Source organism: Temnothorax americanus, unplaced genomic scaffold, assembly GCF_048541705.1.
Source record: "Temnothorax americanus isolate GAGA-0224 unplaced genomic scaffold, ASM4854170v1 Scaffold83, whole genome shotgun sequence".
Classification (NCBI taxonomy): Eukaryota; Metazoa; Arthropoda; class Insecta; order Hymenoptera; family Formicidae; genus Temnothorax; species Temnothorax americanus.
In genome coordinates this window covers 308,600-335,886 of record NW_027509806.1, presented here as the reverse complement: position 1 = coordinate 335,886, position 27,287 = coordinate 308,600, and the positions used below count along the sequence as shown (strand labels likewise).

The following is a 27,287-nucleotide window of genomic DNA, read 5'->3' as shown; positions in this document are numbered from 1 at the left end:
AGTAACACGATTGGTCGAAATCCTACTGTTACTGTTACGAAAAAGTGTGTGTCCGGGGCCTTATGCCCGATCTACAATAGCTGTAGTAAGCTGTAGTAAGCTTCAAGATGTAAGAAGATGACCAATCACAGTCGATTATTCTCCTCACATTCGCCTGTAATTGGTCAATTTTTTACGGCTTGAGGCTTAAGCGGAGACACTTGTGCATAAGGAAATAGACCAATTACACTCGATTATTCTTTGAGCGCGAGGAGAATAATCGACTGTGATTGGTTTATTTTCTTACGGCTTTACAATTATGGTTAAATCTTTTTTACGTGTATGGCCTTAATAGCGCGCTCCCACTGACAATGGCCGCGTTCAGCAGACACAACTGTTGAGTTCGTTTTGTCAACATTCTGCGTTTATTGGTTGGTTCTAAAAGTAAGAGTTCAATCACATTCGATTGCTACTCAGCGGCTTGGTCTGCTGAACGCGCTCAATGAGTGCGCACTAAGGCTTGTTCTTAATCAATAGTTATATTTATATAATTGGATGGAAAAAGAAGCGAGATACGAAATGCAAAAGATTTCGACTGTGAAAGAACAAACTTATGGCTTCTGCACACAGGCCGCGGAACCGCTTGCCGCGCGGCAAGAAGCGACGCCGCAGCCAATCAACGTGTTGTTTTTCCGTAAGAACCATAAGTAGATTAGCTACCGCGTCGTTTTTTATGCTACAATGCGAATCATAAATTCGCGAGTCGTAAGAATTGACCAATCACAATAGAATTTGAGGAGAATAATCGACTGTGATTGGTCAATTCTTACGACTCACGATTTTACGACTCGCATTGTAGACCTAGCATTGGGAGCTTTCCAGCAAGTGACACAAGCCGACACAAACGTCGTTCTATCTTTCTTTTTTGGCAATGAGTAACAAAGACAAAACGATACCTGTGACGACTTGTGTCGCTTGCTGGAAAGCTCCCATTATCGCGCGGCAAGCGTTTCCGCGTCCTGTGTGCAGAAGCCATTATCAACGGCCAATCACACACACTTCGTTCGAGACGTCGAGTCAACATGGCGAACCCAATCAGGTTCATCGCTTCGTTCTTTCCGCTTCAGCTACATCCGCTACAATCGTGCCTTCTTCCTCGTCACCCCGCAACCGGGTGCAACGTGTCCGAAGTGTTTGGGAGGAAGCTGGAGGAAGCGCGGAAGCGACATCGAGAGTCGAGACCACCGACAGGCGGTGGAAAGAAATCTCGCCGAGAAAAAAATGGAGTATTAAAAACAGCCTGAAATCCGTCTTGGAAACCGCTCCCGCCGGTACGCAGCCGACGGGTGCCGATTGCCGATACGGTGAGTGAGAACTGGGAACCGATGAATATTTCATGTTTTCACGCGCCGGAAGAAAGTTACTTCCCTATGTTTTGGACGAACGTCATGAGTGTCTTCGCTGCTAATTATCCGATAAAGCTTCCTGGCCGACGGACTTAATTACAGGTAGCTCAAGATGCTATTTATCTTACAATATTTCTGTAATACAGGTGGAGAGACTAGTGGACAGACTGCAGTCTTCTACTGTGCGTACGACGGAAGAGATGCCTGCCGTGCGCTCAAGGCGTTATCAGGCATGTATTGCGTGGAGTTGGGTGCTCAGGAAATGGACGCGCTCAGGCAGGTGCTGGAGATAAACAGGACAGATTGCGAGATAATCGGCCTGGCTTTGGATACTCTGTGCAATATAACGAATCCTGAAACATTCGACGAAGAAGGTATAAAACTGCGTTATTTTTTTGGCACAATCAATTTTATGTCTGATCGCCTCGCGTGATTTCAGTCGATAAACACGGCTCCAAGATCCAAATAGGAGAACAGTTTACAGAAATATTCATTAAGCATTCGGACAGTGTTGGTTTGTTGCTGACATTTCTCAAGGAGTTTGACTTCCGTGTCAGGTGGCCAGCGCTGAAGCTACTGACGCATTTGCTGGCGAATAGATCTAAAGATATACAGGAAATAATTTTGGTCAGCCCTATGGGTGTCTCTAAACTGATGGATTTGCTGAGTGACAACAGAAAAGTTACACGCAATGATGTATGTTAAATTTATTATTTTTGAACAAACGCTCCTGGAATAGTAAGAGCTTTGCTCGTAATATGTTATTTATACTTGCTATATAGGTCTTGTTGCTGCTCATTCAATTGACGAAAGGCAATGCTAACATACAAAAGATAGTGGCGTTTGAAAGTGCGTTTGGTCGCATATTTGATGTTATTGAGCAAGAGAGCAACGCGGATGGTGGTATTGTTTTGGAAGATTGCCCCATGCTGATATTAAATCTCAGGGAAAACGTCAGTGACCAACACTTTAAGGAAGGTAATATACTTGTCATTGGATTTCTCTACCAACTTATATAATTTTCGCCGTTCTGTAATAATTTTTATATACCAACGGTACAGGTAGTTATATTCAGAAATTGACGTCGGTATTCCAAATTCTCAATGATACGGAAGATAACAATCTTGGTGAATGGAGCCCACAGAAGGTGACTAATGTTCACTGCATGGTGCGAGTTGTACGAACACTAGTAGCACCGAGTCCTCCTGTTCAGGTAGCTCAAAAATATTAGCATTGTATGGAATTTACATTATTTGTCTGTTGTTACCTTTAGTTAATAACAATTGTTTCGTGTGAAGGTAGTCGCAGCTTGTCAACGAACTATGAGAGCGTGCGGATTATTGCAAGCACTGTGCGATATATTGATGGCTAGCAGAGTTGTAAACTGCCAACTCCCGACTTTACCCCCTCCATGGCAAAAACATGAAGAATACTTGGTCTATTTATATATGTCGTTGCTATTTCCGATATAATTTATAACGTTAGCTAAACTTACCACAAGATGTATTTAATGTCGTTAGTCGTCTTCTCATTATTACAGTCTTTGGTTAGAATCACAGATTCCTTATCATAACATGTATTTAATGCATCAACAGTCGTCTCCTCATTATTAGAGTCTTTGGTTAGCATCACAGATTCACTGTTCTCATTGTTTTTATCTATATAGCTTATCGTATTAATACCTAACATAAATAAAAAGTATATTATTATTTCATACATACGATAAAATATGTATTACATATATGGTTCATAATATTAGCTAAACTTACCATAACATGTATTTAATGCATCATCAGTTGTCTCCTCATTATTAGAGTCTTTGGTTAGCATCACAGATTCCTTATCATAACATGTATTTAATGCGTCAACAGTCGTCTCCTCATTATTAGAGTCTTTGATTAGCATCACAGATTCACTGTTGTTCTCATTGTTCTTATCTATATAGCTTATCGTATTAATACCTGACATAAATAAAAAATATATTATTATTTCAAATATACGATAAATTAACTATTGCAGATCTGGTTCATAATATTAGCTAAACTTACCACAAATCTTGGGAAAATCACTTTTTTTACATGGTGTATATGTGGTTTATTTTTTAAGATATTTTATCGTATGTATGAAATAATAATATACTTTTTACTTATGTCAGATATTAATACGGATATTAATACAAAATGAATTTGAATCATCTAATCTAAATTGTATTGTTGATTTTGCAAAGTGAACTTTGCATTTTGCACAAGCAGTATAATCTGTAGCGAACCTGTTATATTTTTCATTAAGATGTCTGCACACAATAAGTTGTCCGTTATTTACTTTAGAGTTCGTATTAAATTTGAAATTGCTATTTTTCTGCAAAATATCGATATTTTTCTTTCTTTCTTGATTCTTCTTGGGTAAGATAGCAAATTGTTTTACATCTGATTCTTTTTTATGTACTATTTCCAAATGTCGTACTAATTGAATTTGCAATTTGCTACAGAAAATGCAATAGTTTCGTTTCACACTTTTTAGATTAGATGATTCAATATACATAACTTCGTCGTTGCATATTGGTATATTGTTGTTAATTTGCGAGGCATCTAAACTTGATACTGACGATGCAGTTATATTTAACGCTGATTTGTGTTTTATTCGCAATTTATTATTCAATACATTTTGTTCATTTTTTGATCCACTTTCTTCATGTGGCAATTCATTATCTGATATACTCTGTTCATCTTCTGAAGGAAGATATTCTGAATCGCTACTGTCTTTAGCGTTGTCAACGTCTAAAAAGACAGTAGAATAGAAAATTACAGGAATTAGGACGTCTGCATACAATAGTCGGTATTTATTTGATTGTATAGAGATTAGTGTGACTTCTTAAGTTTTGAAAATCTATCGTACTTGCCGTATATCTGTGTACTCTTTCTAACTGCACCTTCTTTACTATTTGCTATGTTTCTTATTAAATTTTTTCTCAATTTTTTTTGTGTCAAGTGTTAAAATACATATATACTTTAAATACAAACAATGTTACTTTTTTTATCTTAATGTAAATTTTTTCTTTACCCACTTTTTCTCTTTTTCTTATTAATGTTAAAGTATTATTTTTTATACATACATTAACTGAATAGCAACGTAAATATTTATTCAATTTTATAACATACACTTTGACAGTATAGTATTGTTGTTTCCTCATGAAACAAAAATTTAATAAATGAGCGTTGATAGATACATCATATAATGTTCTCCGTTATTGAAATCTATGATGTGATATAATTATCAACGTTTATTTAATAAATTTTCGTTTTTATTGAAAAAACAATTATTGTGTACTGTCAACGTGTATGTTAGAAGATTAATTAAATCTTTATGTTGCTATTCAGTTTAATAATATATGTATAAAATTCCTATCATATGTATCATTTTTACAAATATATTAATTTGTATATTAAGCAGACTATGGATGTGGAGATGTAGGCTTATAACTTTATTTATTATTTAGGAATTTTTTTTATAAATCCATTTTTATTTTTTAGGTTGCGTTCACTTTAGACGCTTTCGTGCTGAAAATATTAATTTATCTTTATTGCTCATTATATGTTGAAGAAAAATAGAATAATATTTTTAATACGAAAGCGTTCAAAGTGAACGCAGCCTTAATATATTTTAAAATATGAGTTCGAATTGATTGGTAATATAGAAACTGTTAATTATCTATCCTGAAATTAAATTCCTGCTTCTATCAAAGTAAATGATTAATTTCATAGCAAATAAACACCGTTGACCTTTATTAAAATGTTTTCTTCCAAGCAAATGCTTGCCGCGCAGCAAGAAGCGACGCGGTAGCCAATAAACTCCTCGATCTTACGAAAAGTCTCATACTGATTGGCTACCACATCGCTTCTTGCTGCGCGGCGTGCATTTCGCGCAAGTGTCATTGGCTCTTGAGCCAATAGTGAAACCGCTTCCCTTTCTTCTTCTGTTTCTTCACGCGATCTTCACGTAACGTTCACGCAGCTCGTGCCTGACCATTAGCACCAGTCCTCCAGTCCTTGTCCGCCATGAGCAGGAGGTAGTGAGGTGTTCGTGAGTGCGCGTTAGTTTTAGCTTCGTTTTAGAAATATATTTATATAAGTATATATATATATATAGAGAGAGAGAGAGCGAGTATTATATAAATTATATAAATTTATTATAAATATGTTTGCGTTAATAAAGTTTTATGATAATTTTTATTACGTGTGCAAATCTAATCGAATTAAAAGAACGAAAAATGGTACAAAAGCTAAGTATAGCGATGGACGAAACTACGCAGCAATTATAATTGCAAAAAATGGTAAGTGGAATATTTTAATATTAGTTTCATAATATTGCTATTATTTTATATTATTAGAGTCATTTCGTCACCATCGGATAACTGTGGCTACGGTCAACGCAACAAATGCTTTGGAGCGTTCTTCTTCTCTTTCTTTCTTCATTGAAAGAAAAAAGAAGAGGAATGCTTCGAAACATTTGCAGCGTCACGATGACCGTAGCCTGTATCCTTCAGTTAACATCACTCTTTATCTTTTTCTAACTGTCCCTTCAGAAAGAGATAAAGAGTGAGGTTAACCGAAAAATCGGTTACGGTGTTAGAGCCTCCGCACAAAAATTTCGTATGGTAAGGGCCCGGACACATATTTTTTCTTAATAGTTACAGTAAAGTTTCGACCAATCGCGTTGCTCGATTCGGGAACGTACGGCCGTATGGCGGGAACGTACGCGATTAGTCTAAACTTTACTGTTACGAAAAAGTGCGTGTCCGGGCCCTAAAGTAACGTACCGTAGATCAACGCACAAGAAACGTATTGACGTATAATGCCGTAACCGATAACGTTGTTTTTTTGTGTTGACCCACGTTTCGTTACACTACGTTATCATACGAAAGTCTTGTGCGGAGGCTCTTATAGAGGATTCACATTGCGTCCGATCACGTCCGATGTTCGACGTACGACGATCCGACATCCAATAACAGAATTTATTATTAGAGACAAAAATTTCCTATTCGATGTCGGATCGTCGTACGTCGAACATCGGACGCAGTGTAAATCCTCCATTATACATTTCTTGTGCGTTGATCTACGTTACATTACGTTACCATACAAGAGTTTTTTGCGGAGGCTCTAACATGGCCGTTATTTTTTTTTTTTTTTTTTGGTAATGAATTACGAAAGTAACAGCATTTAAATTAGGGTTTGTGCACAATAAAATGAATAAAAAATACAGAACAGAAAATTGAGGGTTGACCATTTCTGAAAATAAGGTAAAAATTACAAAAATAAACAGATTTACATCTATTCATTTTTTAGCTTGTTTTAAGATACATGATGATCGACCTTCAATTATATGTTATGTATTCCAATTTCTTATTCCTTTTTTTGTACACAGCTCCTTTGCTATAAGTATTTATACATTTACATCATATTTATTTTATAACCTCATGAATTATTATTAAGACAAAATTACAAAGAAGTAACAGTTTATTAGTTTTTGAATAAAGTTTAATAACGGTAACAATGTGATTGTCCACGATACATTGAACTAGGAAACTAAATACAATTAATCACACATTTTTTTGACATTACAGATGACAAAGATATATTGGATGAAATAAAGAAGAATATATTAATAAATAAACCACGTATACTATGTGAAAGAAGCGATTTTCCAAAGATTTGTGGTAAGTTTAGCTAATATTATGAACCATATCTGCAATAGTTATTTTATCGTATATTTGAAATAATAATATACTTTTTATTTATGTCAGGTATTAATACGATAAGCTATATAGATAAGAACAACGAAAACAACAGTGAATCTGTGATGCTAACCAAATACTCTAATAATGAGGAAACAACTGTTGACACATTAAATACATGTTATGGTAAGGAATCTGTGATGCTAACCAAAGACTATAATAATGAGGAGACGACTGTTGATGCATTAAATACATGTTATGATAAGGAATCTGTGATTCTAACCAAAGGCTGTAATAATGAGGAGACGACTATTGACGCATTAAATACATGTTATGATAAGAAATTTGTGATGCTAACCAATGATTCTAACAATGAGCAGACGACTGATGACGCATTAAATACATGTTATGGTAAGTTTAGCTAATATTATGAACCATATATGTAATAGTTATTTTATCGTATGTATGAAATAATAATATACTTTTTATTTATGTCAGGTATTAATACGATAAGCTATATAGATAAGAACAACGAAAACAACAGTGAATCTGTGATGCTAACCAAATACTCTAATAATGAGGAAACAACTGTTGACACATTAAATACATGTTATGGTAAGGAATCTGTGATGCTAACCAAAGACTATAATAATGAGGAGACGACTGATGATGCATTAAATACATGTTATGGTAAGTTTAGCTAATATTATAAACCATATATGTAATACTTATTTTATCGTATGCATAAAATAATAATATATTTTTTATTTATGTTAGGTATTAATACGATATGCTACATAGATAAGAACAATGAGAACAGTAAATCTGTGATGCTAACCAAAGACTCTAACAATGAGCAGACGACTGATGACGCATTAAATACATGTTATGGTAAGTTTAGCTAATATTATGAACCATATATGTAATAGTTATTTTATCGTATGTATGAAATAATAATATACTTTTTATGTCAGGTATTAATACGATAAGCTATACAGATAAGAACAACGAGAACAGTGAATCTGTAATGCTAACCAAAGACTCTAATAATGAGGAGACGACTGTTGATGCATTAAATACATGTTATGATAAGGAATCTGTGATTCTAACCAAGGCTGTAATAATGAGGAGACGACTATTGACGCATTAAATACATGTTATGATAAGAAATTTGTGATGCTAACCAATGATTCTAACAATGAGCAGACGACTGATGACGCATTAAATACATGTTATGGTAAGTTTAGCTAATATTATGAACCATATATGTAATAGTTATTTTATCGTATGTATGAAATAATAATATACTTTTTATGTCAGGTATTAATACGATAAGCTATACAGATAAGAACAACGAGAACAGTGAATCTGTAATGCTAACCAAAGACTCTAATAATGAGGAGACGACTGTTGATGCATTAAATACATGTTATGATAAGGAATCTGTGATTCTAACCAAAGGCTGTAATAATGAAAAGACGACTATTGACGCATTAAATACATGTTATGATAAGAAATTTGTGATGCTAACCAATGATTCTAACAATGAGCAGACGACTGATGACGCATTAAATACATGTTATGGTAAGTTTAGCTAATATTATGAACCATATATGTAATAGTTATTTTATCGTATGTATGAAATAATAATATACTTTTTATGTCAGGTATTAATACGATAAGCTATACAGATAAGAACAACGAGAACAGTGAATCTGTAATGCTAACCAAAGACTCTAATAATGAGGAGACGACTGTTGATGCATTAAATACATGTTATGATAAGGAATCTGTGATTCTAACCAAAGGCTGTAATAATGAAAAGACGACTATTGACGCATTAAATACATGTTATGATAAGAAATTTGTGATGCTAACCAATGATTCTAACAATGAGCAGACGACTGATGACGCATTAAATACATGTTATGGTAAGTTTAGCTAATATTATGAACCATATATGTAATAGTTATTTTATCGTATGTATGAAATAATAATATACTTTTTATGTCAGGTATTAATACGATAAGCTATACAGATAAGAACAACGAGAACAGTGAATCTGTAATGCTAACCAAAGACTCTAATAATGAGGAGACGACTGTTGATGCATTAAATACATGTTATGATAAGGAATCTGTGATTCTAACCAAAGGCTGTAATAATGAGGAGACGACTATTGACGCATTAAATACATGTTATGATAAGAAATTTGTGATGCTAACCAATGATTCTAACAATGAGCAGACGACTGATGACGCATTAAATACATGTTATGGTAAGTTTAGCTAATATTATGAATCATATATGTAATAGTTATTTTATCGTATGTATGAAATAATAATATACTTTTTATTTATGTCAGGTATTAATACAAAAAGCTATATAGATAAGAACAACGAGAACAACAGTGAATCTGTGATGCTAAACAAAGACTCTAATAATGAGGAGACGACTGTTGATGCATTAAATACATGTTATGATAAGGAATCTGTGATGCTAACCAATGACTCTAATAATGAGGAGACGACTGATGACGTATTAAATACATGTTATGGTTATGGTAAGTTTAACTAATATTATGAACCATATCTGTAATAGTTATTTTATTGGATGTATGAAATAATAATATACTTTTTACTTATGTCAGATATTAGCACATTAGATGTTATCTTTGTAGATAAATATGGAAAGACAATGAATATTATGAATAAGGACTGCGATATTGAAGGAAAGTCTGATGCTACAGATACGTGTAATATAGTTGAAAATGATGATATCGCAGGCAAAGATGTAAATGTTTCTCTCTCTGGTATGTAACATTAATTATATTATAATTCACATGTCGCCGAGTAGAATATTATCAACTCAAATTTCAATTTTGAGTTAAGCTTATAAAAAATCTATATGAACCTAACATTTTCACCACTAAAAAGAAGTTTGGGATTGTGGCATAATTAAGTATGGCATAATTATTAATTTGGTGCTCATTTATTGCTCTAATCCCGAATTTTGTGCTCCTACCAATTCGCAGGAAATAAGTAGCAAAAGTGGAGGTGTTGGTTTTACATTAAGCTAGCACCCCCACTCCTCGAAAACAAGTTTAGAGTACTGTAAACAAAGAAATTGATATGCCAGAATTTTATGTTAATTTCGTGCTTTCAAAATATCCAAACCCGGAGAATTTGGTTCTCGTTGGTTAATATGAGAAAATTCATAAAGAATATGGTCACGACAGAAGTAAAGTGTATGAAAAAAATTAGTTGCCGGGTCGAATTTGGTCTTAAAATAACACTAAAGTTATGTGCTTTTAAAATATGCAATTCCGAAATTTGGTGATTGTTGTTTAAACTAAATGACGCTAGCACGGTCACAATCTTTATGGATTTGTTTAAATGAAACAATCAGCACCAATTTTTAGATTTATATATTTTAAAAGCACATCATTTTAGTGTTATTTTAAGACCAAATTTGACCCGGCAACTAATTTGTTTAATATGCTTTATTTCTGTCGTGGTTATATTCTTTATAGATTTTCTTGATAAACAACAAGCACTAAAATTCCGGGTTGGGATATTTCGAAAGCACAAAATTAACATAAATTCTGGCATATCAATTTCTTTGTTTACAGTACTCTAAACTTGTTTTCGAGGAGTGGGGGTGCTAGCTTAATTAGGCAAAATTAAGTTTATCCCGGCATTATTCAATTTGAAAGTTTGTCTTTGCGTGTCACTTTTCTTTTCCTGGCGGCAAAACAAAGCGACGTATAGCAAACTTTTTGAATCAATTTTGTACCTGAAGGAACACTTTAATTATATATAATTGAAAATTTGCTTACAAATTTTAATTAAATATTAAAAATTGCTTTTGAAAAAATAGTGTCGAGTTAGCTCTTCCGTCTCCCCTACACTATATATAAGTGTACTTTATTGTTTGTTTTAATTTTATTTTAATTTTATCCGCAGATTTACTTAGTGGATCTATTTTTTTTTCGGATGTAGAGGATTGTGTTAGGAGATTAAGTTTTAACGGTATGTAAAGATTGAATTATATATATATATATATATTTTTTTTAATGATATTTTAATAATATTTGAGGGATATTTAAAGTAAAGTTGCTTATTTGTAAAGATAGAATAAAATGTTGCAAGAGTGATTTATTGTCAGAATATATAATTATAATTTAAATTTTATTGTGTGCTTTAAATTACTTTAAATCAAATGGATACTTGTTATAATATGTATCAACTTTTGTATACTTTTGTAAAATAAGATGCTATTGTTGGCTGATTATTTAATCATTTTCATGTTGTTTTCATACTTAAATTGCTGAGATAATAAAGTTCAGGTGTAAAAACATATAAATGCTATTAGGAGCATGATGCAAAATATAAACTGAATAATGAGAACCATTTTAAATTTTTTAATTAGTTGCAATGGATGTGAATATTGGACGTTTTAGAAAATACAAAAGTTTGTTTGTTATAGCAAATATCTTATTTTTGATGATAATAAATTATATTGGCAACCTGGAAGTTGATTTGAGTGTATCTCAAAACTTAGTGAAAATCACAAAAATTAGCGAATGCACTAGGTGTTGACCAATGAAATTATAAATATTCTAGTTAATTCGCACATTTTTATCATTTTCATCAAGTTATGTGATACATAATCGACCCCCTGAAATTGATTGACTTGAATTATATTATAATATTTTGATGATAATAAAATGTTACAGTATAATTTTTTATGATAAAATATTTTTGTAATAGTTTATAAAGTTAGCTTATAAAGTTTTGGTTTTGATGTCATAATTATATCTATGTTTAGAAGAATCAACGATTTCAACTGACGTTTCCTTCTCTAATGAAAGTACCCAAGTGTTCAACAAAGAAGAATTTGATGATCCAGTACCATCTGAAATACCAATACCATCAGTACATGGTTTGTAGATAAAAACAATTTTCTATTTTGTAAATGTTTGTATCATAATTTCGATCCCATGTTTCACAGATTTTATGTTTTTGACTTGATGACCAAAATAAAAAGATATCTTTATAAAATAACAATTGCGATTGAGCAGCTTTGTAAAATATGTCAAAAACTTTTATTTAGCTTGAATAAGTAATCAATAATTATAACATTAAGTTAATATGTTTTTTTTTTTGAAAGTTTTTTCAAGTTTACATTAAATGTTACACGGCTAGTCATTATATTTATTAAAGTAAACAGGAAGTTTTTAAAGCATTTGCTAAATTAATTGTAGGTGTTATTTTATAAAGATATCTTTTTATTGTAATATATACTTTACAGAAATGCTTAGCATGTTTTCTCAATTAGGATGTCATAAACCTAAGATCTGCAGGGAAAAGTCAGAAGCCTTAATAAAGTTTTATTGTGTAATATATATAGTAAATACAATAACATACACAGATCCTATGATATTAATTTAATATTAATCTTATTGATGCATACTGTAGAAATAACAATTTTTATTTAATATTTGCTTATATTTTAATTTAAGTAGTTTATTGTTTTATGACATATACTAATATATACCGCGCATATCTTAATTTCTTGAACGGTCAATTATCTCAAAAAGTATTAGTTTGTTGAAAAAATGTTTCAGATAAAAGTTAAAGAATTCAAAAAGGTCAATAGACGATCTTATTAGATTTTGGATTAAGAGTCTGTATTAGGCCCAGTAAGGTCCAAGTTAAATTTTTCAAATGAAAACTTCTATTTTTGTTGTATCATTCTTTTCCCTTAATTAATTTGAACAACTTTGGCTGACATTTTTTTATTTGCCTAATAATTTGCCTAATACTTTTTGAGATATTCAAGGAAAACTTGGTAACTTTTTCAATTGTGTAGACAGCTTCTTAAAGCTTTTATATGTATACATAAGTATTTAAAAAGTTAGGGTACTATATTGCAACAAAATATTCTTGAGACCATATTAATTGAAAAGTCCTGTATTACTTTTTTCTCCGACAAATAGTTATTGAGACATTGTAAGCTAAATATTGAAAAAGTTATCAAGTTTTCCGTGAATATCTCAAAAAGTATTGGCAAAAAAAATTTTTTCAGACAAAAGTTGTTCAATTAGAAAAAAAAGGATGATACAGAAAAATAGTTTTCATTTCATAAATTTTACTTGGGCCTTACTGGGGCCCCTGATCCAAAATCTAATAAAATTGTTTATTGGCCCTTTTTGGACTTTCCAACTTTTATTCATGTTTTATCTAAAACATTTTCCAATAAATCAACCTTTCTGAGATAATTGACCGTTCCAAAACTTTTGGTACGTACGGTATATAATACATTCTACAAGTACACGTAAAGGATTGTAGACCAAATAATAGTACAGATATATAATTCTCAATATTACACAATATCTTAAAAATCATGCAAGGCAGCTGACGAAACATAAATATATTAGTATTTTTATATTTATAACACGTTTTAAGGCAAACCTTTCTGGACTCATCCTGTTTTCTATGTAGACTCATCCATGGTCTGTAAGACTGATTTTTATAGATAAAAATAGAATATTAAAAATTTAATTTTGATGAACATGAACTTTGGATTTTTATTAAAATTGGGGATATTTTTTAATAAAAGAAAAAAAAATTAAGATTAGAAAACTACCCCAAACGCTTGGGCGCTATAACGTGTATAAAAAGGAAAAAAACATCACACACAATTTTGTGTTTTGTCAGTCTGAGAGACTATAGGATGAGTCCAGAAAAATTAAGTCTATTGGTGTTGTATTCCTGTAATTTTCTATTCTACCGTCTTTTTAGACGTTGACAACGCTAAAGACAGTAGCGATTCAGAATATCTTCCTTCAGAAGATGAACAGAGTATATCAGATAATGAATTGCCACATGAAGAAAATGGATCAAAAGATGAACAAAATGTATTGAATAATAAATTGCGAATAAAACACAAATCAGCGTTAAATATAACTGCATCGTCAGCATCAAGTTTAGATGCCTCGCAAATTAACAATAATGTACCAGTATGCAACGACGAAGTTATGTATGTTGAATCATCTAATCTAAAAAGTGTGAAACGAAACTATTGCATTTTCTGTAGCAAATTGCAAACTCAATTAGTACGACATTTTGAAATGGTACATAAAAATGAACCGGATGTAAAAAAATTTGCTATCTTACCTAAGAAGAATCAAGAAAGAAGGAAAATTATCGATATTTTGCGGAAAAATGGCAATTTCAAATTTAATACAAACTCTGAAGTAAATAACGGACAACTTATTGTGTGTAGACGTCCTAATGACAAATATAACAAGATGGCGACAGATTATACTGCTTGTGCAAAATGTAAAGCTCACTTTGCAAAATCAACTATACGTCACCACTCTAGACGTTGTTTTGAAAAAAAATTTACAAAAAATCGGTGCGTTATGATTATGGGTAGACGAGTTACATGTCGATTACACCCATCGGCAAGTGATGTACTAAGAACAGTAGTATTTCCTGTTATGAGGGAAGACGATGTTACACGTGCTATCAGATTTGACGAACTACTCATTTTGTATGCAAATAAACTGTGCCTGAAATACAAATCTCAACACCAACACGACATGATTCGTGCCAAATTACGTATCCTTGGTCGCTTTCTCTTGGCATTAAGAGAAATAAACAAAAATGTGGAAAACTTTACATCAGTCTATCATCCAAGAGTGTATGACGATTGTATCACAGCAATCAATAAAGTCGCAAGATATAACAATGAAGAAAAAATATATGAAGCTCCTGCAGTTGCGGCAAATTTATCAACTTTAATTAAATATATCGGGAATCTACTTATAACTGAGTGTATAAAGAAGGAAGATATGGAAAAAAAGAAACAAGTTAAAGATTTCTTGAAATTATTAACTGTTGATATAACAACAAGTGTTAATAGAACCGTCATTGAAACGCAATCGATTCAAAGGAGACACAAAAAAGTCAATTTGCCATCAGTGGAAGACATCAAAAAATTATATAGTTATTTAGAGGAAAAACGGGTTGAAGCTTTTAATGCATTACAAAAATCTTTTTCGTATTACACTTGGCTTTCTTTGGCAGAAGTAACACTGATCTCTATACAAGTGTTTAACAGACGACGGGCAGGAGAAATTGAACGCATTCTTAGCGAAGATTTTAAAAACTATGAAAGAGTTAATAAAAACATGTACAGCGATCTTTACAAGTCATTATCAAAAGAACACAAAAAGATTGCTAACAAATATATCAGATTCTGTATAAGAGGTAAATTAGGCCGTACGGTGCCCGTTTTGTTATCAAACGATTTATTTGAATCTATTAATTTGATTTTAAAATATCGAAAGGAATCTAACGTACCCGAAAAAAACCCATATGTTTTTGGATTACCTGGTTATAACAAAAATAGATACAGATATCTAAGAGCCTGCATTTTAATGCGTAAATTTTCAAGCGAATGTAATGCAATGCAGTCTAATACTTTACGTGGTACAGTGTTGCGAAAGCATGTTGCAACATACTGTATACAACTAAATCTTAATGATATGGAAGTATCGGATCTTGCCACATTTATGGGGCATTCTGAAAAGATTCACAAGGATCATTATCGACAGCCGTTAGCAACCAGAGATATATTGCAAATTTCCCAATACCTGGAAGCTGTTCAAGGAAATGACCAACATGCAGGTAGCGAATCTTCAACGGAAAGTAATATAGACGACGAATTATATGACGACCAAGCAAAAGACAGTGATAAAGATGAAGAAAAGGAAAATGCATGTTTAGGTAATGATATCTATATTTTTATGTATATATAAATACATAGTTTACTTGATGTTTTGTATTTTAAAACTATAATATAGCTCTGACATTATATGTTTGGATTTTTATCTCTATTAAAGCTTAGGACCTTTTATTTTAATAAAAGCTGCGAAAACTGCATATACTAGAAAATTTATAGCATATAGCTCGTGTGCATATAAAATGGTTCAAACTAAACAAGGAATTTGTATACCATTTTTTGCAAACAAAAATTATGTCTTGAATTATTAAATGCTCTGTATTTTAATAGTGTAATTTTAATATAGTACGTGCAATTTTTGCAGTTTTTATTGAAATAAAAGGTTCTTAAGTTTTAATAGAGATAAAAATCCAAACATACAATGTCAGAGCTATATTATAGAGCTATATATATATAATATTTTAATACTTAATATTATTGAGTAATATATATATTATTGAAATATTTTTTAATTTTAAATTTTAATTTTATATTCTCTTTTCCTCTTACATTTTATATTCTGTATGTATACAATTTATATTTGTTATATACAGGGTGTACTAGACTTACCGTATCACCCGTTAATGGCAGATTTTGAGACTATTCTGTATATATTTACACTTACTTTTTTTAAATATTAATATAAATTATTCATTTCAGGTATAAATAGACAATATACATTAGATGAGACACAAGATATATTACATCATACGGTTGAACATACAGATTCCAATAAAAAACGGAAACGATCCAGTAAATATTTTACTTTAATTTATTAGATATGTGAAAACTTATGTATGCCAGCCAGAAATAATTAGTCAAATCGACATTAACTGTTGATGCGTTGATAAATGGTTGATGTCGAATATTGATTGATATTTTTGTCACTTTTAATTTCATTATTTTTTTATACTAATCAAGCATAATTAATATTTCTGTAAGATTTTTATGTCTTCTTTGGTCAATTTTATATTGAATACATATATATGTATACATAGAATATTTTATGCTTTTTCACTTTGTATTGATTCGATATATAGTTAATCAAAAAAATAAAAAAATTAAAATTTTATAGAAATATATGTAATTGTTTAATTAACATTATATATAATTGTATAAAAACAATTATGATGAGAAACAAAGAGATTTAACAACAAATATTCGACTATTTATCGACGTATCGACGTCGAATTGATGTCGACTTGACTAATCATTTCTGATTGGGATACTTTAAACCTCCATATTAATAACACATTGCTTTCTTTGTAGCATCTCCTTACGGAAAAACAAAGAGAATCCGCTGGTCTGAGGAAGAGCAAGAAGCAGCACTTGAGGGATTTGCCAAATATATGGAAGAAAAAACATTACCATCGCTGAAAGATATACAAGAAATAAGAAAAAAATATAAATGTTTAAGTAAACGTACATCGCCACAAATTAAGACATGGATCTATAACAAACAAAACCCAAAACCCAAAAAACGAAAAGCTGCAGAACAAAAAGCTGCAAAACAAAAAGCTGCAAAACGAATATTATGCAGGTATTTATTTCTGTTAATATTACAAATATAATTTAGATATACATATATGTTAATAGTTACAAAACTTTTAAAATTAACTTTTTCTTTAATATATTTGCTTTGGATGATTATCACTCAAAAATACTAAAATTTGGACATTTTTCAATTAAAATAAAAAGTCTGACAGAACTTATATACAAATATATACAAATACAAATAAGAAGATATAGACAAATATATCTCGTCTCCTAAAACAAATGTGTTAAAATTACAATATTTAAAGAATACATAAAATGTTGTCTTTTGATAGTTTGTGTTTTTAAATCTTTTAATTTTTTTCAGCATTACACAATTCTAATTAATCCAGTAACTGAGGTGAGGAAAACGCCGCGGACGGTGTAAGTTTGGTTTATCACGAGCCGCGCAAAGTCATTCCCGCGGTGCTGCTCGAGTCGCTGAAGAAGTACGATCTGGTCGATCGATTCAAACAGACGGTCAAGGAATTCGCGAACGGATTCAACTTTGCATTGGCAAAGTGATACTACAGCTAGAATTATATCGCATAGAATTATTTTTTTTTTATGGATTACGTTATTGGAAGTACAAAAATATACAGTACAAGTTAATTTTTCAAATTATACAATAAGGAATTATTAGATTTACCATTATTTAATAATAATGCATATGAAATAAGGTTTTATGAGGTTAAAAACTTTTTAAATTATATTATATTTATATAATAAAATGTTAGCACACATGCGCGCACACACAGAGCCAGTTGTCCAACTTGTTGGTAAACTAACTAATAGTTAAATCATATATATGTCTTTATTTATTTTTTACATTAGACAAAGATATACATATGATTTAACTATTAGTTAGCTTATCAATAGGTTGGACAAGTGGCCCACACGCGCGCGCGCACACACACACGCACACGCACACACAAATGGAATATTTTTTGTATTAGATTATTTTGAATAAGTTTTTGACTATATATATCTTTAATACTTTGTATGAGAAAAAATGTTTAAGAAGTGTGATTTCTTTAATTTAAATAATCCATCATACCTATCTGCGGTATATGTCTATATTTGCGGTCTGTACTATTTTTATAGTTACTCTTTCTCATTTAATCGTTTTCTTTGTTTATCTCTTACAAGAAGTGTTAAAACACATGTACTTTAAATACAAACAGTATTTGTACTTTTTTTATTTCTAAATTTTACCTTTTCCTGCTTTTTCTTTTTCATCTTTCAAATATATAAAAATGTTTAAGTACTTTAAGTGTAACATAGTGAATTCAATAGTAAATTGACAAATTCTAATATAAAATATCAGAATAATATCAATATTATATTTATATAATATTAAAATTTTATAGAGTATTGATGTTAAGGATTAGAGGTACATAATAATCAGTACATATAATTGGTGTAAAACTACACAACTTCTAAAATTAATTTTAATATTTCATATTTCATATCGTACAATGCATCTTATTGAAAAAATGTAAAAAGACTAGAAGTATATTAAAATATTTATGAAGCTTGATGTACGTGCGTGCGTATGTGTGAGATTGATTAATTACTTAAGATTCTCACAAGGTAAAGAAAAAGATTGTTAAAATATTATGAAAATGGATAAAGTAAAGCAGCACTAAAGGAAAGAAGTGTATGTACAAATTATATGACTTTAAATCACTATTACACACACGATTGTATCTTTAATTAATAATTATTTAATATTTTGCAAATATAAATGGTACAAATTTCGGTGTTTTATTGTTATTTAAAGATCGTCTCTCAATTTGGTAGGTATGCTATGTATGTAAATGCATTTATTGCTTCCACAGATATTTGTGTCATTTATATATTTTATTTTTTCCATTTATTTACAAAACTATAATTTTTTTCTAAAAAGATAGAACAAATCAATTTTTTATTAAAAAAAAAAACATTTTATATGGATTGTTATAACGAACTTAAAGCTTGTAATTCCCAACACGTGTGTGCACACGTGTATATACAATCCTCTATTTTTAGGATCTAACTTAAGAAATTCGATATTCCAAATCTGATAATTTTCATCACGATAACGCGACCGCTGCATGCAGTTTTTACATAAGACATTCAGAAAAACAGTATACACTCATTGAATATCGCGCGTCGCATTATTGCATATGTTATGCTGCGTTCCCACTATACGCGTTGCGCGTCGCGTCACGACGCCGCGTCATGAGTTATCCAATCAAAACGTTTCATTTTATGACGTCATTTCCGACAAAATCTTGCTATAGAATGATGCTTACAGCGCTGAAAGCATCAAGACGAACCCAGCCTAAAGTATCAATACATGTTTGCAGAATGCATAAAACATTTATATTTCTAGCTAGCTAATTTGTGTGTATTTTAAAATAATCTTTGTAAATTTACTACAGAATGCATCGTAATATATTATTTACATCGCGTTATTTAAATAATGTATGTGTAATTGAAACAAAAAATCCATAGTCTGTTTTATATACAAATTAATATATTTGTAAAGATGATACAGATGATAGGAATTTTATACATATATTAATAAACTGAATAGCAACATAAAGATTTAATCAATCTTCTAACATACAGGTTGACAGTACACAATCCGTTTTTTCAATAAAAACAAAAATTTATTAAGTAAACGTTGATAATTATATCACATCATAGATTTCAATAACGGAGAACATTATAGATTTCAATAACGTTGAACATTATGTGATGGATCTATCAACGCTCATTTATTAAATATTTGTTTAATGAGGAAACAACAATACTATACTGTCAACGTATATGTTAGAAAATTGAATAAATATTTACATTGCTATTCAGTTAATGTATGTATAGAAAATAATACTTTAACATTAACAAGACAAAAAGAAAAGTGGGTAAAAGAAAAATTTACATTGAGATAAAGATTTAAAGTAACATTGTTAAAATTTAATAAGAAACATAGCAAATAATAAAGAAGGTGCAGTTAGAAAGAATACAGATATACGGCAAGTACAATAGATTTTCAAAACTTAAGAAGTCACACTAATCTCTATACAATCAAATAAACACCGACTATCGTATGCAGACGTCCTAATAAAAATACATATAAGTTATGTATGTTGAATCATCTAATCTAAGAAGTGTGAATCGAAACTATTGTATTTTCTGTAGCAAATTGCAAACTTAATTAGTACAACATTTGAAAATGGTACATAAAAATGAACCGGAGATAAAAAAATTTGCTATCTTATTCAAGAAGAATCAAGAAAGAAGGAAAATTATCGATATTTTGCGGAAAAATGGCAATTTCAAATTTAATACAAACTTTGAAGTAAAAAACGGACAACTTATTGTGTGCGAACGTCTTAATGAAAAATATAACAGGTTTGCTACAGATTATACTGCTTGTGCAAAATGCAAAGCTCACTTTGCAAAATCAACAATACAATTTAGATTAGATGATTCAAATTCATTTTGTATTAATATCCGTATTAATATCTGACATAAGTAAAAAGTATATTATTATTTCATACATACGATAAAATATCTTTAAAAATAAACCACATATACACCATGTGAAAAAAATGATTTTCCCAAGATTTGTGGTAAGTTTAGCTAATATTATGAACCATATCTGCAATAGTTAATTTATCGTATATTTGAAATAATAATATATTTTTTATTTATGTCAGGTATATTAATACGATAAGCTATATAGATAAGAACAATGAGAACAACAGTGAATCTGTGATGCTAATCAAAGACTCTAATAATGAGACGACTGTTGACGCATTAAATACATGTTATGATAAGGAATCTGTGATGCTAACCAAAGACTCTAATAACGAGGAGACAACTGATGATGCATTAAATACATGTTATGGTAAGTTTAGCTAATATTATGAACCATATATGTAATACTTATTTTATCTTATGTATGAAATAATAATATACTTTTTATTTATGTTAGGTATTAATACGATAAGCTATATAGATAAAAACAATGAGAACATTGAATCTGTGATGCTAACCAAAGACTCTAATAATGAGGAGACGACTGTTGATGCATTAAATACATGTTATGATAAGGAATCTGTGATTCTAACCAAAGACTGTAATAATGAGAAGACGACTAACGACATTAAATACATCTTGTGGTAAGTTTAGCTAACGTTATAAATTATTATATCGGAAATAGCAACGACATATATAAATAGACCAAGTATTCTTCATGTTTTTGCCATGGAGGAGGTAAAGTCGGGAGTTGGCAGTTTACAACTCTGCTAGCCATCAATATATCGCACAGTGCTTGCAATAATCCGCACGCTCTCATAGTTCGTTGACAAGCTGCGACTACCTTCACACCAAACAATTGTTATTAACTAAAGGTAACAACAGACAAATAATGTAAATTCCATACAGTGCTAATATTTTTGAGCTACCTGAGCAGGAGGACTCGATGCTAGTAGTGCTCGTACAACTCGCACCATGCAGTGAACATTGGACACCTTCTGTGGGCTCCATTCACCAAGATTGTTATCCTCCGTTTCATTGAGAATTTGGAATATCGACGTCAATTTCTGAATATAGCTACCTGTACCGTTGGAATATAAAAATTATTACAGAACGGCAAAAATTATACAAGTATTATACCCGTCGGCTGCGTACCGGCGGGAGCGGTTTTCAAAACGGATTTCAGGCTGTTTTTAATACTCCATTTTTTTCTCGGTGAGATTTCTTTCCACCGCCTGTCGGTGGTCTCGACTCTCGATGTCGCTTCCGCGCTTCCTCCAGCTTCCTCCCAAACACCTCGGACACGTTGCACCCGGTTGCGGGGTGACGAGGAAGAAGGCACGATGTAGCGGATGTAGCTGAAGCGGAAAGAACGAAGCGATGAACCTGATTGGGTTCGCCATGTTGACTCGACGTCTCGAACGAAGTGTGTGTGATTGGCCGTTGATAATGGCTTCTGCACACAGGACGCGGAAACGCTTGCCGCGCGATAATGCTAGGTCTACAATGCGAGTCGTAAAGTCGTGAGTCGTAAGAATTGACCAATCACAGTCGATTATTCTCCTCAAATTCTATTGTGATTGGTCAATTCTTACGACACGCGATTTTATGATTTGCATTGTAGACTTAGGCTGCGGTCCACTTTACGCTACAAATGCTTTGAAGCATTCCTCTTCTCTTTTCTTTCAATAAAGAAAGAAAGAGAAGAAGGACGCTCCAAAGAATTTGTAGCGTCAAGTGGACCGCAGCCTTAGCATATGAAGCGACGCGGTAGCTAATCAACTTATGGTTCTTACGGAAAAGCAGCACGTTGATTGGCTACCGCGTCGCTTCTTGCCGCGCGGCAAGCGTTTCCGCGTCCTGTCTGCAGAAGCCATAAGTTTGTTCTTTCACAGTCGAAATCTTTTGCATTTCGTATCTCGCTTCTTTTTCCATCCAATTATATAAATATAACGATTGATTAAGAACAAGCCTTAGTGCGCACTCAATGAGCGCGTTCAGCAGACCAAGCCGCTGAGTAGCAATCGAATGTGATTGACTCTTAGGGTTGGTTTATAATAGCCGTAACCGTTGATTTAAGCCGTAATCTTTAAGAAATTGACCAATCACAGTCGATTATTCTTTCCACATTCGATTGTGATTAGTCAATTTTTTAAAGATTACGGCTTAAATCAACGGTTACAGCTATTATAAATCAACCCTTACTTTTAGAACCAACCAATTAACGCAGAATGTTGATAAGACGAACTCAACAGTTGTGTCTGCTGAACGCGGCCATTGTCAGTGGGAGCGCGCTATTAAAGCCATTACACGTAAGAAAGATTTAACCATAATTGTAAGGCCGTAAGAAAATAAACCAATCACAGTCGATTATTCTCCTCGCGCTCGAAGAATAATCGAGTGTGATTGGTCTATTTCCTTATGCACAAGTGTCTCCGCTTAAGCCTCAAGCCGTAAAAAATTAACCAATTACAGGCGAATGTGAGAAGAATAATCGACTGTGATTGGTCAACTTCTTACATCTTGAGGCTTAAGGTCTATCCAGACAAACTTGCATAAATGCATAACCATATGCATAAAGAAACGGATTGGTCTATTTCCTTATCCACATGCATATGGACCAATCAATTCTCTTATGCTTATGTTTATGGGCTTATGCAAGTTTGTGTGAATATAGCTTTACTACTGCTTACTACAGCTATTGGGTGCGTTCAGCCGATACTCTGCTAGCCTAGCAATCGTGAGCCTTCGCTCGTTTTCGCTCGTTTCCTCTCCTTTGACCCAATGGATTAAAAGGAGAGGAAACGAGCGAAAACGAGCAAAGGCTCACGATTGCTAGGCTAGCAGAGTATCGGCTGAACGCACCCATTGTAGATCGGGCATAAAGGTTATTTTACATAGAAGTCGTAGTCGTGAGTTGTAAGAAATTGACCAATCACAGATTGAATATTCTCGTCAACTTCGAATGTGATTGGTCAATTTCTTACAACTCACGACTACGACTTCTATGTACAATAACCTTAAAGTGTCGAGTGTCGACGTGTGACGTGTGACGTGTAGTTTACACCGACAGGCGGTGGAAAGAAATCTCGCCGAGAAAGAAATGGAGTATTTTAAAAGTAGCCTGAAATCCGTCTTGGGAACCGCTCCCGCCGGTACGCAGCCGACGGGTGCCGATACGGTGAGTGGGAACCGATGAATATTTCATGTTTTCACGCGCCGGAGGTAGGTTACTTCCCTATGTATTGAACAAACGTCGTGAGCGCTTTCGCTGCTAATTATCCGATAAAGCTTTTTGCTGACGGACTTAATTAGAGCCTTGGCACATAGAAAAACTTATGCAGTTAAACTTAAGCAGTAAGAAATCAACGGTATGGATTCGCTACCGCTTAGGGCCGTGCCTTAATTTCTTGACTGTGACTGGCTGATTGCTTACTTCTTGAGTTTTACTGCTTAAGTTTTTCTATGTGTCCGGGCCTTTACAGATAGCTCACGATGCCGTTTCTCTTATGCCCGGTGTCCACGATGCAAAGAACTTGGTGCAAGTTTTGGTTTAAGCCAATCAACTGGCAGCTCTTACAGAAAAGCAGCAGTTTCATTGGCTTAAACCAAAACTTGGACCAAGTTCTTGCTGTACGACGGAAGAGATGCCTGCCGTGCGCACAAGGCGTTATCACGCACGTATCGTGTGGAGGTGGGTGCTTAGGAAATGGACGCGCTCAGGCAGGTGCTGGAGATGGACAGGACAGATTACAAGATAATCGGACTGGCTTTGGATACTCTGTGCAATATAACGAATCCTGAAACATTTAACGAAGAAGGTATAAGACTGTGTTATTTCTTTGGCATGATCAATTTTACGTCTGATCGCCTCGCGTTATTTCAGTCGATAAACACGGCTCCAAGTACCAAATAGGAGAATCGTTTACAGAAATATTCATTAAGCACTCGGACAGTGTTTGTTTGTTGCTGACATTTCTTAAGGAGTTTGACTTCCGTGTCAGGTGGCCAGCGCTGAAGCTACTGATGCATTTGCTGGCAAATAGATCTAAAGATATACAGGAAATAATTTTGGTCAGCCCTATGGGTGTCTCTAAACTGATGGATTTGCTGAGTGACAGCCGAAAAGTTACACGCAATGATGTATGTTAAATTTATTATTTTTGAACAAACGCTCCTGGAATAGTAAGAGCTTTGCTCGTAATATGTTATTTATACTTGCTATATAGGTCTTGTTGCTGCTCATTTAATTGACGAAAGGCAATGCTAACATACAAAAGATAGTGGCGTCTGAAAGTGCGTTTGATCGCATATTTGATGTTATTGAGCAAGAGGGCAACGCGGATGGTGGTATTGTTGTGGAAAATTGCCCCTTGCTGATATTAAATCTCAGGGGAAACGTCAGTGACCAACACTTCTTTAAGGAAGGTAATATACTTGTTATTGGATTTCTCTACCAATTTGTAAAATTTTCGACGTTCTGTAATAATTTTTATATTCCAACGGTACAGGTAGCTATATTCAGAAATTGACGTCGATATTCCAAATTCTCAATGAAACGGAAGATAACAATCTTGGTGAATGGAGCCCACAGAAGGTGTCCAATGTTCACTGCATGGTGCGAGTTGTACGAGCATTAGTAGCACCGAGTCCTCCTGCTCAAGTAGCTCAAAAATATTAGCGCTGTATGGAATTTACATTATTTGTCTGTTGTTACCTTTAATTAATAACAATTGTTTTGTGTGAAGGTAGTCGCAGCTTGTCAACGAACTATGAGAGCGTGCGGATTATTGCAAGCACTGTGCGATATATTGATGGCTAGCGGAGTTATAAACTGCCAACTTCACCCCCTCCATGGCAAAAACATGAAGAATTCTTGATCTATTTGTATATGTCGTTGCTGTTTCCGATATAATTTATAACGTTAGCTAAACTTACCACAAGATGTATTTAATGTCGTTAGTCGTCTTCTCATTATTACAGTCTTTGGTTTGAATCACGTATTTTGTGTCGTTCTCGTTGTCAGGCGCGGTAAATGTTATTTTCAAATTATTACACAATTTCAACCTTAGTAAACTGCGCTCCGACTAAATTGTCAGACTTGCAACAACTCCGGTTGGAGTAGTAAGGAGGGAGGGGATTTTACTACTCCAACTAGAGCTGTGTTGCAAGTCAGATAATTTAGTCGGCGCGCAATTTACTAAGGTAGGAAATATGTAAAAAGTTAGAATTAACATTTGCAAAGCATTTATCGCGCTTGGCTCTTAATTAGGCCGTTTATTTTATATTCGAGAATCTAATATATTTGTTAGCAATCTTTTTGTGCTTGGTAGTCATATAATTCGTCGTCTATATTACTTTTCGTTGAAGATTCGCTACTTGCATGTTGGTAATTTCCTTGAACAGCTACCAGGTATTGGGAAATTTGCAATATTATCTCTGGTTGCTAACGGCTGTTAGCCAATGAAGCCTTTACTTCGATTATTAAGCATGTTGCAACTTATTGTACACATAATGATCCTTGTGAATCTTTTCGGAATGCCCAATAAATGTGGCAAAATCTGATACTTCCATATTATTAAGATTTAGTTGTATACAGTATGTTGCAACATGCTTTCGCAACAATTAACCACGTATAGTATTAGACTGAATTGCATTACATTTGCTTGAGAATTTACGCATTAAAATGCAAGCTCTGAAATATTTGTACCTTTGTTTGTTATACCCAGGCAATCCGAAAACGTAAGGATTTTCTTCGGGTACGTTAGATTCCTTTCGATATTTTAAAATCAAATTAATGCATTCAAATAAATCGTTTGATAACAAAACGGGCACCGTACGTCCTAATTTACCTCTTATACAGAATTTGATATATTTGTTAGCAATCTTTTTGTGTTCTTTTGATAATGACTTGTAAAGATCGCTGTACATGTTTTTATTAACTCTTTCATGGTTTTTAAAATCTTCGCTAAGAATGCGTTCAATATCTCCTGCCCGTCGTCTGTTAAATAGTTGTACAGAGATCAGTGCTCCTGCCAAAGAAAGCACAGCGTAATACGAAAAAGGTTGTTGTAGTGCATTAAAAGTTTCAACCCGCTTTTCCTCTGAGGCACAATTTCACCAGTGGGGACAATTTCTAAGGGGGACAATTAGAAAGAGACGAAAAGTAAGTTTAATCAAAGGTTACAGTTAATCGACGTTTGTGAAACTGGGTCATAGCGTACAGACGGCGTCATTAATGCTTTCCTAGCTGTGTTCTGGGGATTTCTATAGTGCACGTTACATGTACTATGCTTCAGGTGGAAGACATTAAT

General features: G+C 32.8%; 3 protein-coding genes and 1 long non-coding RNA gene across 9 annotated transcripts; 3 read left to right on the top strand and 1 right to left on the bottom strand.

The window, feature by feature from the left end:
* The first annotated feature begins 895 nt into the window (after positions 1-895).
* LOC143907509 (general vesicular transport factor p115-like) lies at positions 896-27,017 on the top strand. Of its 5 annotated transcripts, none has more exons than XM_077424348.1 (6): positions 896-1,343; positions 1,532-1,759; positions 1,825-2,081; positions 2,168-2,363; positions 25,485-25,591; positions 25,722-27,017. In XM_077424348.1, the coding sequence occupies exons 1-6, from the start codon at positions 911-913 to the stop codon at positions 25,851-25,853; spliced, it is 1,353 nt and encodes a 450-aa protein (XP_077280474.1). In that variant the 5' UTR covers positions 896-910; the 3' UTR covers positions 25,854-27,017. The 5 variants fall into 5 exon arrangements, with proteins under 5 accessions (XP_077280474.1, XP_077280473.1, XP_077280476.1 ...); XM_077424347.1 differs by having other exon boundaries at positions 25,485-25,636; XM_077424350.1 differs by having other exon boundaries at positions 25,485-25,658; positions 25,722-25,821.
* On the top strand, positions 3,254-7,572 carry LOC143907511 (uncharacterized). The gene is made up of 3 exons (XM_077424351.1): positions 3,254-5,715; positions 7,006-7,098; positions 7,186-7,572. Exons 1-3 carry the CDS (start codon positions 5,580-5,582, stop codon positions 7,539-7,541), a joined length of 585 nt encoding a protein of 194 aa, XP_077280477.1. The 5' UTR covers positions 3,254-5,579; the 3' UTR covers positions 7,542-7,572.
* LOC143907508 (uncharacterized) lies at positions 7,432-18,673 on the top strand. Of its 2 annotated transcripts, none has more exons than XM_077424345.1 (13): positions 7,432-7,527; positions 8,091-8,353; positions 8,437-8,700; positions 8,784-9,047; positions 9,131-9,394; positions 9,482-9,679; positions 9,797-9,928; positions 11,082-11,147; positions 11,947-12,060; positions 13,923-15,914; positions 16,570-16,662; positions 17,179-17,449; positions 17,771-18,673. In XM_077424345.1, the coding sequence occupies exons 2-13, from the start codon at positions 8,293-8,295 to the stop codon at positions 17,784-17,786; spliced, it is 3,735 nt and encodes a 1,244-aa protein (XP_077280471.1). In that variant the 5' UTR covers positions 7,432-7,527; positions 8,091-8,292; the 3' UTR covers positions 17,787-18,673. The 2 variants fall into 2 exon arrangements, with proteins under 2 accessions (XP_077280471.1, XP_077280470.1); XM_077424344.1 differs by having other exon boundaries at positions 9,767-9,928.
* LOC143907512 (uncharacterized) lies at positions 20,381-22,348 on the bottom strand. The gene is made up of 3 exons (XR_013259866.1): positions 22,129-22,348; positions 21,903-22,054; positions 20,381-21,817 (listed from the first exon to the last, which is right to left on the bottom strand). It is a non-coding gene; the product is annotated as an uncharacterized LOC143907512 (long non-coding RNA).
* Positions 27,018-27,287: the final 270 nt, after the last annotated feature.